The sequence below is a fragment of the Notamacropus eugenii genome, chromosome 7 (genome assembly GCF_028372415.1).
Source record: "Notamacropus eugenii isolate mMacEug1 chromosome 7, mMacEug1.pri_v2, whole genome shotgun sequence".
NCBI lineage: Eukaryota > Metazoa > Chordata > Mammalia > Diprotodontia > Macropodidae > Notamacropus > Notamacropus eugenii.
Window position 1 is genome coordinate 105,473,626 of NC_092878.1, and position 13,616 is coordinate 105,487,241.

Here is a 13,616-nt window from a genome sequence, read left to right on the forward strand (position 1 = left end):
CCTCACTGCTGTCAAATATTATCAGAAATGCAACAATTCATCTGAGAGTTGCCACAGAAATACCATAGATGGAGTGCTCGTACATAAAACAGACAACTCTATTAAGGTGCATTGCTGATAGATTCATCTGTGTGTCTCTCAGCTTTCTTGAGATCTCTCCAGTAAGTGTCCAGTCTGCCTGGGTACAAACTAGTTAGCCCCCTTGCTATAGAATATATAGTCAAGATCCAGCCAATTTCTATTCTGGAGCATGAAATGTCAGGAGACTATTTCTCTTCTTAAAACTTTTTGGAAGCTGAAGTTGGGAATAATGTTCACAGAGCTGAAAGTAGGCACAAACAACAGAAACATAGACTGTTTACCTAGCACATGTGACTCCAGAAAGCAAATAATTATATCAAGTGAACTTTGCCTGGAGGAGCCCATTGAGCATGCCAGAGCATGCCGGGAAGAGGTTTTTGTGAGCTTTTTTGGTGGAAAGGAAACCTTCATTGTAGAGCTATTAAAAGCAAAATAGGAACACAACTGTGCTTTCAGGTACAGATTTTTTAATTATTTCATTTTTCTTTTCGAACAAATAAAAAAATCTTAGAGTGAAATATAGTTGGCCATAGCATTAGCTTTCTTAATTAGTTTATTTACCAACCATTAACTGATTCGGTATTCATCTGGATGTAGAGTTTATTTTGGTTTGAGGGACATAGTCCACCTTACAGGAAAAGCTAATCCCAAAGAAGCCACATTTTAGGAAGGGTTGCTGTAATTGGTTAAACCAATTGGTAGGGTTAGCATCATGTATGACTAATAATCAGAATGAAGGGGAGGCATTTTTCAAATTTTAATCTGCTAAGAGCTCCTGATTAAAGGGATTCTCTTCTCCTTTGCCTCTGGTCATCTTCTCACTGAAGAGTTGTTTTCAGTGCTTAGAGAAAGTTCCTTAACTCATCCAGGACATTAAAGTATCATTTTGCACAGTTATAGTTTAGTAGCTTAAGCATCACTGCTTTTTTTTTTTTGGACCAGGCACATGATTTCATCTGGGTTGTTGAGGAACTTTTCTCTACCAATGAAAATGGACACCTGATTTACCGCTATTGATTTAGAGGGTTGCCTTGGGCACTGAGTGGTTAAGGTTATGTCCCCAGGGGAATATGAACCAATGATGCAAATAATAATGGGGGCCCCTAAACCACAACCCAAAGGCTATGTGAGTTAGAAAACCACATACTAATATCTATGGTCTATTGTGTTTTGTGTTGTTGTTGTTGTAAAATATTTCCCAATTACATTTTAATCTGATTCAGGTCATACTCAGGAGTGTTGTTGGCCAGCAGGTAGTATATTTGACATCTCTGATGTATATATGTATAAAACTTAAACCTAGGTCCTCCTGATTTTGAGGTCAGCTCTGTATCTCCTATGCTAGGTTGGTCTTCAAGGACTACTGTTGCTACTAAATTTCAAAATATGTGTGGAACTTCATAGGGAAAAGTCATCTACTAGCACAGGGAGAGTAGAAAGTTCATTAGTGAATTGCATAGGGAGATCTCAGAGATGGAAAAAGGGATCAAAAAGGAGGGAGAGAAGGAGTGAGAAGGAAAGGAGATAATCAAGGAGAGAAGAAAAGAAGGAAGGAGGGTGGGAAAGGAAGGAAATGGTAAGAAAGAAAAAAGGAAGGAATAAGGGAGGAGGGAAGGAAAAAGGAAAGAATGAAGAAAGGAAGAAAGGAAGGGAGTGAGGGAGGGAGGGAAGGAAGGAAGAAAAAAGATAAGAAGAAAGGAAAGAAGGAAAGCACTGATTTGGCATAACATACCATAGGTTGGAGTAACAGTGTTGATAGCCATTTCCGTTCAGCAAATAGAGGATCAAGTGATCTCTTGAGGTTCCTCCTGGTTCCACAGTTCTTGGAACTTGTGGAAGAGTTAAACACACAAACTATAAAAGGTAATCGTTCTTCCAACTGGGAGAATCCACCTCAAAAACTCTGTGATTCTTTCATTGCAGTTTCTGTAACTATTGGTCAACATAGGGATGAGTTTACCAAAAAGTTAATAACTTTACTCTCTCCAAACAATGCTATGTGTTTCTCTTTTCAGAATGATTTATCAAATGCTTCATTTCACTGTCTTATTTGCTTTGGTTTCAGGTGGTAAGTATGATTTTTATTTTATTTTAAAATATAAACATTATAGACAAGAAGTTGCCTGATTTTCTCATCCATAGATTAGAAACCCACATACATTTGTGAGGAAAGTCTCCCATGGATTTAAAAAAAGAATGAAAGAAACTTCTATTCTCCTGGAACAGTTGTAGGTAGAAGACACCTCCAAAAGTTCTGCTGTTTTACCCAGAAAAGCAGGTCCATTTCAGGGGTAATGGGTTGTTCATGTTATGAGATAAAACATAATTCACTGGAATTGTAAACTTGAATCACAGGGTGCCCCTGACATGACAAACTGGGAGCACTGTTTGGGGGACTTCTACTATTTTTGGTTCATTTAACACTAGGTCTCCTGCCCCCTGGGGTATAATTATTGACTCCATTTATAGACATCCAGGCTCCCAAGGCTAAAGAAGGAACAGGTTTACTATAAATCAGAGAAAACAAGGGATTCATATCAAAGCCCTGGAAAGTAACCAGTTAGTAATATTCCTCAGTGTCCAGTAGTCTGAGTCATTTATGAATGACCCAGATTGGTTAGGTTCTTACTATTTATGCTTCTATTGAGGATGTCATAATTTTTCTTCCCTGTCCACCATGTTCCTCAGCCTATGGTTTTCCTGAAGAAGGTACCTGTTGCTTTCTCATTCTATCTCAATCCAGTATTAGAGGCCCATCTCCTCTCCTCCTAATAAGGATAAAATCATCTGGTCCCTTTGTTCTCTGCTAGTTATCGTCTCAGTCTGGGTATCACACAATCAACACTTTCCCTTGAGGTAGAGGGAGCAATGCTACCAGAGATCCTTTGAGGATAGATATTGTAGTGGTAAAAGCAATGACCCTGGGATCAGAGGAGATCTAGCTCTAAATCCAGGCCCTAGTTGCTTGACCTTGATCTTGGTAAGTCATTTATCTTTTCTGAACTTCAGTTTCTTTACCCACACACTGAGAGACAGAGACAGAAGCAGAGAGACACAGAGAAAAAAAATAGAAGCAGAGAGATAGAGAGAAACAGAGAGAGACAGAATCATAGAGTCAGAGGCAGAGAGACATAGATGGAGAGAAAGACTGAGGGGGAATGCTTTGCAAGCTTCAAAGCACTACCAAATGCAAGTTACTATTACTACTATTTGTCTGAGATGGGTGTTGGAGACTTTCTCCTCTTGCCTAGTCTTCAGTCTTAGGCCTGATGTCCACAAGAACTTTCTAGTCTATGCACCAAAGTTCTCAAATCTTTCACTCTCCTTAAGCAAGCCCTTAAGAAGCCATGGATCAAGTTTATTAATTGATCAATGGATTTAATCCATTTCTCATGTTTAATAAACTACTTAATAATTATGTATGGACCAAAAACTAAGGAGGATAAATGTTATATTGATGTATATTATTTTAAACCTATATATCTTTATTTAAAGAAAAATGAAAGGATATAATTTTCATTCAGAAAAAAACAGAGGTGAATACATCTAATTTGCCATCATTGTGGCCTATTTTTGGTATTTTTCCATATTAAAGTACGCCAATCTTGATTAGTTCTGTACATAACAACTGAACATTTTGGATGAATCAGAGAATCTAGTTATTAGAATCACATGCATATGTTATAGAATTAAGGTTAAAGAAAATTCACTTGGCAGTAAAACTGTGATAGACCCATCTATCTTTCTTTGATAATTAGGAAGGCATTTCAGGATTTTTCACTACTCTAAGGCTCATACATTGGACAACACTAGGCCCCTGACTAAGGGCTCTCTTCTGGACCCTTCTGGCTTAAAAGTGATTATCAGTAGTAACTGTTGCTGCTTCCCTCCCAGCCTGATGTTGTCATTTTTCTTCACCTCATTAAAGGGGCCACCTGCTGATTACTTCTTAAACAGGCTTATTCACTGAATGGGTGTCACCTCATTCTAAGTGAGTACCTCTCCCATTGCATCCTGGGTCATCTCCAGTCATCCTGATGAATATCTGGTCACTGTACCCAGATGGCTCTGGAGGAGAAGTGAGGCTGGTGACCTGCACAGCCCTCTCTCACTCAAAACAAAGTCAAGTGCAAGTCATGCCATCATTTCTCTGATGGCATGTTTTTTTTGGTAATGATGGATGGATGCAACAAGGCCATTGTTATGGAGATAAATTGTTATTTTATGGGAAAAGAAGTAAGAAAGATACAAGTGATTGATATTTTTTGTTATAAAATAAGATTGTTAAGAAATTGCTTCAAGATTCCTCACTGGAAGCCAAGATGGAGGAGTAAGCAGTAAATTGATGTAGCTCTCCCATATCCACCTCCAAACAACCATAAAATAGTGCTTCACAACAAATCCTGAAACAGCAGAGCCTTGGAGGATCAGCAAAACGGTCCATCTCACTCTGGCAAAAAGAGAGCACATTCCAGGACAGGATGCATCCCAGCAAGCTAGCAGCAAGCCCCATGTTAGCATACCAGCAGAAGATCCTGAGTTCTAGTGTAGTGGAGCAGGCAAACACCAGCACAAGGACCCACCATGTGCCTTAGCATAGCTAGAGGAGCCAGCAGACTCCAGCTCCAAGAACTACCACATGTTTCAGTGTAACCCCAGGGAAATGCAAAAAAACTCCATCTGGCCTCAGCGCATGCCAAACATCACTAGTAGGACCCTAGTTCAGCACTAGGTAAGCTTCCAGACATCTACAGCCTCCAGCAATGCCAACCACCCCCCCACACTTTACCCTCTCAAAATAGCACTTGATACAAGGGAACCCAGTGGGTCTCAGGGCAACATCAGAATAACACTAAATAAACAGCCAGGGTTTGCAGGCACTGGCACAAGGAGACTGAGACAGAGCCTCTTCAACTCTGGAAACAGAGATCAAATTTAAAAGAAAGGAAAAAGCCACCACTCCCACTCCAAGAAAAAGTGAGTAAAAACAACAAAAAAGAATATGACCACAGAAAGTTATTGTGGTAACAGGGAAGACCAATTCACAAACTCAGAAGAGAAAAAAAAAAAACAATGTCAAAACATCCATGGGCAAATTCCAAAGCAAAATATGAAGGAGTCTTAAGCCCAGAAAGAACTCATTAAAAAAATCCAAAAAGGAACTTAGAAATCATATAAGAAATATAAAAGAAAAATTGGGAAAAGAAATGAGAGAGATGCAAGAGAATTATGAAAAAAGGCTCAGCAGCTTGGGAAACTTCTTAAAAAGTACAATTGGCTAAATAGAAAGGGAATTACAAAAATCCACTGAAGAAAACAACTTAAGGAATTCAATTATGAAATGGAGAAGAAAGTACAGAAGCTAACTGAAGAAAACAACACCTTAAAAATTCAAATTGGGCAAGGGGAAGCTAATGATCCTATGAAACATCATGAATCAATCAAATTTGAAGGAATGAAAAAAAGTGGAAGAACATGTAAAATACCTCATGGGAAAACAATTGACCTGAAAATTAGATCCAGGAGAGACAACATCAGAATTATTGGACTACCTGAATGCCATAAGCAAAAGGAGGAACTGAACACTATCTTTCAAGAAATCATAAAGGAAAACTGCTCTGATATCCTGGAACCAGTAGGCAAAAATAGGCACTGAAAGAATCCACTGATCACCTCAGAAAAGAGATCCTCAAATAAAACCCCAAGGAGTATATTATATATAATATATATCACATGAAGAAGGGGAAAAAAGTGGCCAGAAAGAAACAATTTAAATATTGGAAAGTCACAATCAGGACCGCAGAGGACATGGAAGCTGCAACATTAAAAGACCAGAGGTTGTGGAACATGATATTCTGGAGGGCAAAGGAAGTAGGTCTACAACCAAGAATCATTTACCCAGCAAAACCAAGCATAATACACCAAGGGGAAAAATGGTCAACCAAGCAAATAAAAGGATTTCAAGCCTTCATAAGGAGACCAGAACTAAACTGAAAATTTGACCTCCAATATCAAGAACCAAGAGAAGGTAAAAAGGGGAAAAACATAAGGAATTCAAAAGAGCTAAACTATTTACATCCTTAGATGGGAAGATGATATTTGTAACTCTTAAAAACTGTACTACTAGTAGTACAGTTAGAAGGAATATACATAAACAGGTGCTATAGGTATAGGATGAGTTTGAGGGAATGACATAAAAAAATTGATGGATGAGAAAGAGGAGTATAATGGGTGCAGAAGAAGGGAGAGGTAGAATGGGGAAATTATCTCACATGAAGAGGTGAGAAAGACCTAATACAGTGGAGAGGAAGTTTGGAGAGGGCGCAAGGAGCATATCTTGAACCTTACTCTCATCAGTATTGCTTCAAAGTGAATAATATACACAATCAGTTAAACAGAGAACTTTTTCTTACTCAACAGGGAAGTAGGAGGGAAGAAAATTAAGTAAAAACGGGTGATGTGGGAACTGAGAGAAGGGAAGGTAGATCAGGGGAAGTGGTAAACAGAAATAAAACATTGGTGAGGTGAGAAAGGGTGAAAGGAGAGGACAAACAGGAGGAATAGGATAGAGGGAAATATACAGGCAGTAATAGTACCTGTGATTCACATAACTGTGAGTGGGATTAACTCTCCCATAAAATGGAAGTGGATAGTAGAGTGGATCAAATATCAGAATCCTACCATGTGTTGCTTACAAGAAACATGCTTGAAGCAGTCAGACATACACAGAGTAATGGCAAGGGGCTAGGGCAGCATCTATTATGATTCAGCAGAAGTAGAAAAAGCAGAGATAGCAATCCTGATCATAGGCAAAGTAAAAACAAAAACAGACTCAACTAAAAGAGATAAGGAAGGAAACAACATCTTGCTAAAAGGTACCATAGACAAACAAGCTACCAAATTAGAAGACCAATGAATAGTCTACCTATTAGATCTATAGGGAGGGGAAGAATTCATGACCAAAAAAGAGATAGAGAGTATTACAAAATGTAAAATGGATCATTTTGATTATCTTAAATTGAAAAGTTTTGTACAAGCAAAACCAATTTAACCAACATTAGAAAGAAAGCAGAAAGCTAGGAACCAATTTTTACAGCAAATATCTCTGATAAAGCCCTCCTTTATTAAATATGTAGAGAACTGAGTCAAATTTATAAGAATACAATTGATAAATGATGAAAGTATATGAAAAATTGATAAATAGTGAAAGTATGTGAGCAAACAGTTTTCAGATATACAGTGAGGAATATTTTTTTTTTTGCTTTAAATAGTATTTTACTTTTTCACACAATTTGTTGCCTGAGGCTCTGAGAAGTCACAGAGGGAACCCAGAGCTAGTCACACTGCTAATAAGCATAAGAGGTGTATCAGTCCTTGTTTTTTGACTCTGAACAGCACTCTATTCATGACTTTCTACCTCTCTGCTGATGTTGAAAATGCATTAAATAATATCTATATTTAAGATCTATCTATAGGCATATGGAGAATCAATGCTCCAAATTACTTTAGATTAGAGAAATGCAAATTAAAACAACCTTGGAATATCATTTTACACCAATCACATTCACAAATATTAGAAAAAAAGAAATGACAAATATTGGAAGGATGTGGGAAAATTGGGATAGTAGTGCATTGTTGGTAGAGTTGAGAACTTTTCCAATCATTCTGGAGAGCAATATGAAACTATGCCTAAAGGGCAACCAAACTGTGATACCATTTGATCCAACAATACCACTACTAGGGTATATCCCAAAGAGATCATAGAAAAGGGGAAAGGACCTACAAGCGCAAAAATATTTATAGCAGCCCTTTTCATGGTGGCAAAATATTGGAAATTAAGAGAATGCCCATCAATTGGGGAATGGCTGAACAAACTGTGATATATAAATGTAGTGGAATACTGTTGTGCAGTATGAGGTGATGAACAGCTACATTTCAGAAAAACCTGGAAAGACTTGTACAAACTGATACAAAGCAAAATGAGCAGAACCAGGAAAACACTGTACACAGTATCAGCAACACGTGTGATGATCAACTGTGAATGACTCAGTTTTTCTCAGCAACGCAATGATCCAAGACAAGTACAAAGGACTCACAAAGGAAAACGCTATCCACATCCAGATAAAGAACTGATTGATTCTGAATGCAGATCAAAGCATATTTTTTCACCTACTTTATTTTTTCTCATTTTTCTCCCTTTTTATCTGTTTCTTCTTCCACATCTATGATGAATACAAAAATATGTTTTACATAATAGCATATATATGAACTATAGTAAACTGCCTACCATTTTCAGAAGAGGGAAGAGGAGGAGAGAGAGGGAGAAAAATTTGGAACTCAAAATCTTGTAAAAATAAATGCAAAAAAATTTCTTGATATGTAATTGCAGGAAAAAAATACTATTTAAAGCAAAAAAAAAAAGATTCCTCACTGTATGCTGTTGCGACCTCTTCTAAGGTTCAATTATAAAATCAATTTCATAAAAGCTTTCTTTATCCTTCAACTTCCTAATGATATTTTAGGATGATTTTATCATTTAAATGAGTTAATTAGTGATATTATTTAATGCATTTTCAGCATCAACAGAGAGGTAGAGAGACATGAATACAATGCTAGACCTAGAGTCAAAAAGACAAGTTCTCCGATACACCTCTGATGCTTATTAGCAGTGTGACTAGCTCTGGATTCGCTGTGTGACTTCTCAGAGCCTCAGGCATCTCTCTTCCGACCAAGCTAAAGATATAGATCACATGTCCTTGATATGGTAACTCAACATCAATAAGGTGACTTTCTATAGTCATTATGGGACTTTTTAATTATAGCAAGAAGAAAGAATATTTGTTGATAACAGGATAACTTCAGGGTTCATCTGTATACATCAATAATGTAGGAAACTAAGTATCAGTGCTCAGAAGGGAGCAAAGGAGGACATAGAAAACACAGAGATGAATCCCCCCAGGCATAAACCTAATCTATGATTATATGTTCTATTGTACATGTCACATTTTACATGTTCCTCAAGCATCGCCTTTCCTCTAATTTTCAACCTCTCTTGGCTATTTGTTCCTCCCTTACTGCCTTCAAGTGTATTCTTTCATTAGTATCATTCCTTCCAACTACTAGTATCCCCTTTACCCTTAATTAGCTTGTATTTAATGATCTTGCATTTATTTTGTATTTATTCTGACTATATTTATTCTTTTCATACTTAACATCTACACATTTTATCTTCTGATAGAATCTAAGTTCCTTAAGAATAGGAATTGGTTTATTAATGGTGACTGGACTTCTGGTCTAAGACTCACTAGCTAGCTAGGTGACCTAAGGTAAGTTCCCTAACCATTTGAGTCAAACTAATCAATCAGTCAGTAGGCATTTATGAAGTATCTACTATCTACAAGGTGCTAAAATGGTGCCTAACATGCAGCAGACTCTCAATAAATTCCTGTTGATTGACTGACTGATTGCATGTTTGAGTTGATTACCTATCAAAAGGACCTATCAAGTATCTCTTCTAGAAGAAAACCTCTTTAATTAGATGTCTTATTTATTCCACCACAGGATGCATGCCTGAGCTGTATAAAAATAAACACTTTCAGGGAGGAGATGTGGCTACCATTTTTACACCTACAGCCAAGTACTGCCAAATAGTGTGTACCTATCACCCAAGATGTTTGCTGTTCAGTTTTCTGCCTGCAAAATCAACCAAAGATCCCAGTAAATGGTAAAGATTTTTGATTCTATGTGGATATATATATATATGTATACACATATATTTTTATATATATATACATATATATATATATATATACATGTACAGGTACATTTGTATATATTTATATATTTAACAGAAATAATCTGCTCATATATTCTGAATTGGATTGCAATGGTCCTGTGGATTTATAAGAAGTTCTTGCTAAATTACTTACTAGAGTCTAGTAACTAGATGATTTCATGAATTTAATTCACTTATGGAGTCAGTGACTGTTAATGTGAAAGTGACAGAAAATTGAAAGGGACCTTAGACAATCTTTCTGAAAGCTACAGGGAGAAGTATGAACTCATTATTGCTGTTGGCATTGCTACTGGGTCAGCGTCTACCCATGACCTTCTCCCCACTGGAAAAGTCAGCCCTCATAGATCGCAACCAGACTTGGGAGGGACTTAGGAGATCATCTAGTGCAATTCCTTTAATTGAAAAATAAGAAAAAAATTAGACTTCCTAGTCCAGTGCTTGAAATATAGTAGGCTCTTTATTAATGTTTATTAAAGATTAAATAAATGCTTATTTATTAAGATATAGCATCTTGACCAATGCTTATTGGTTGACTCAGAAATGGTTAAATGATTTGTCCAAGTTCTCATAGCTAGTTAGCGGTAGATGTTGGACCAAGAGCACAGTCACAGTTAATTAGTTTTTATAGAAAATAAGTTAGCAATTAACAGTGGTCCTCAATGCTTTATTTTAAATGATTAGCTAATGTGGGTATTCTGGGCATTATGGAGTTGTTGCATGTTTTTTGTTTGTTTATTTGTTTTGGAGGAGTGGGAGGTTTTGGAGGTAATTTTTAGCATTGTACAAAGTCATAGCCTGACCCTATATTTTGGTCATTTTTCAAAATAACTGTATATCTGATTAGGCCCTCACAAATTCCAGAGTCTTCCTACTCTGTGCCATTCCAAGTTTCCTCCACATGAAGCTACATTGAAGATGCCATACAGTTATCCCAGTCCCACTTGACTCTATCTGCTCAAAATATGGGTGAGCCTGTGCAAAATTCTTTAAATCATTATGCTAAGCCCCACCGGGGAAATCTCAAGAAATCCTGATGTTTGACCCTGGCAGGATGGCCATTTGAAAGACCCATAGAGTGAGGAGAATTTTGTTTTGAAACTTGTTCTGCACACAAACTAGTTATGACAAGTGTGGCAACTATAGCCACTCAGCTATGAATGACAGATATACTTTCTCTAAATCATTGTCATCTCACTCAGCCTTGATTCTCAAATTATGTCTGTTTCTATAGTATATAAAATTAGCAGCTCACAATTCAACGATCTGTAAAGTTGCTTTCAATTTTAAATTTTATGCTTCTGTACTAGGATGCACTTCCATACCCCAAGTTCTACTTAGAAAAATGTCATCTTATAGATGGAGATATGTTATTTTCCATTAGTCTATATGGAGGTTACAGTTTTTATTGTTTGTTCCCAGATTGTCATCTCCTATTGAAAAATGCAACTCTGCATTTATATTTCTTATACATACATACATACATACACCACACACACACACACACACACACACACACACACACACACACACACACACACACACACACACACATATATATATATATGTAGGTGGCAGAGTTATCCACTCTGCCACCTAAAGCTTCTTTTTAAGGAGATCTCAGTTTAGACGTGTGACCCATAGTTACAACAATCCATACCAGTAACAATATGGTTCAGTATATGGGAGTACATGTGATAATGTATAGAAATAGAATCATACATTTATAGATCTATAGTGAGGAAGTTCTCTTTAAAGACCATCTCAACCTGCTAAGGAAATATTTTTGGTTAAGTGTGAGACATAAGGATGGATTCCTTTTCTGTTTTTCTTGGTTTTCTGTATGCTAACTTCTAGGGTCATGTTTTATTTTGAACCACTTTCATTGACTTATACTACTTTCTCAACATAGGTTTGCCTGCCTCCTGAAAGACAGTGTCACAGAAACATTGCCAACAGTGAACATGACAGGAGCAATCTCTGGGCATTCCTTTAAACAATGTCAGCACCAATTAAGTGGTAAGGTATTAGAGTGGCTTAATGAAGACAGTCTTCATTTCCTTATTTTCTTGTAAAACACAGTAGAGATATTTTATTGCACTTCTACAGTGGCTAAATTGATCCAAAGGGGCAGCTAGATGCAGTAGATAGAGAACCAGTTCAGGAGTCAGGAGGACCTGAGTTCAAATAGCAGCTCAGGCACTTGACTCACTAGCTGTGTGACCTTGGGCAAGTCACTTAACCCCAATTCTCTCATCCTGGGTCATCTCCAGTCATCCTGATGAACATCTGGTCACTGGATTCAGATGGCTCTGGAGGAGAAGTGAGGCTGGTGACCTGCACAGCCCTCCCTCACTCAAAACAAAGTCAAGTGCAAGTCATGTCATCGTGTCTCTGATGGCTTCGTCTTCTTCACAACTAAGGATGAACGCACAAATTGATCCAAAGGAATAAACTGAATATGGACATGGGGATCAGTTACACCTCCAATGTTCAGGAAGCCTTAATTCCTACCACAAAGGTGCATACTTTTACTCTCAGCTATCAATATTTTCTTTCCCCTTTCCCATTCTCTCTATTCTTCTCTGTCTCTACCATGCTTCATATGCTCCTGAAGACTCAGTATTTTGTCAGTGACCTGTAAAAAAAAATTAGTATGTCAACAAATAGAAGGCAAAGGGAAAGAATATGGACACAAGGACGGTTACCATGAGTGTTACAGAGATGCAGCACATATGAATCACCCACCTAGTACAAAGCATGGCACTAAGTTCTGACAAGCAAGAGATAGTCTTTGTCCTCAGGGAGCATGCAGTCTAGCAATGGAAGCAGCATAAACACAGATGTGAAGAGAATAAGAAAAAAATTCCAAATGTTGGTTTCACTAATCATATCTGTGGTGCAACCTTAAGTAAAAAGAAAGTGTTAATGTTAATGGAGAAAGTAAATAACTGCATGATAAGATGTGGGGGTGCGGATGAGATAGAGACCTGAATACAGTAATAATAATTAATAATAATAATAATAAGCACTATTTTGCATACATGATCTCATTTGATACATACATGATCTCATTTGGCACATACATGATCTCATTTGCATACATGATCTCATTTGATAATACATTATCTCATTTGATACATATATGATCTCATTTGCATGCATGATCTCATTTGATACATACATGATCTCATTTGCATACATGATCTCATTTGATAATACATGATCTCATTTGATACATATATGATCTCATTTGCATGCATGATCTCATTTGATACATACATTATCTCATTTGCATACATGATCTCATTTGATCCACATAATAACTCTGTGAAGTAGTTGCTATTATTATCCCCATTTTGCAGCTGAATAAATTGAGACTGAGTGTGGTTAAGTGACTTGCCCAGAGTCACAAAGGTAGAAAGTTTCTGTGGCAGGATCTGAATCCAAGTCCAACATACTTATCCACTCTGCCACCTAAAGCTTCTTCAGGAATTGTGGTTTATTTACCTTTGAATCTGTGAAATAGTGCCTTAAAAATAGCAAATATTCTTTTAAAAAAATTTTAGACAAATACTAAAAGAAATTCACAATAAGACAAGAAAAAACATAAATTTAAATACAAAATAAGAAAAGAAAAAAAGCATAGTATGTGCACAACAGAATGTTAAGAGGATTTAATATATATAGCAATAAATTTCCATTTCAAGAAAATCTTGTAATAAATACTACACGTTGTGTT

The 13,616-nt window shown here is 36.9% G+C and overlaps 1 protein-coding gene across 2 annotated transcripts in view; it reads left to right on the forward strand.

Annotated features, from left to right (window-relative positions):
• The first annotated feature begins 429 nt into the window (after positions 1–429).
• F11 (coagulation factor XI) overlaps positions 430–13,616 on the forward strand; it is a 31,906-nt gene continuing 18,719 nt past the window's right edge. The window contains exons 1-4 of one of the 2 annotated variants that reach the window (XM_072625400.1): positions 430–537; positions 2,097–2,149; positions 9,643–9,805; positions 11,787–11,893. In XM_072625400.1, coding sequence (XP_072481501.1) covers positions 2,098–2,149; positions 9,643–9,805; positions 11,787–11,893 — 322 coding nt within the window. In that variant the 5' untranslated portion in view covers positions 430–537; position 2,097. Of the gene's footprint in view, positions 538–2,073; positions 2,150–9,642; positions 9,806–11,786; positions 11,894–13,616 lie in introns of those variants that run through there. The other variant, XM_072625399.1, reaches the window with a different exon arrangement.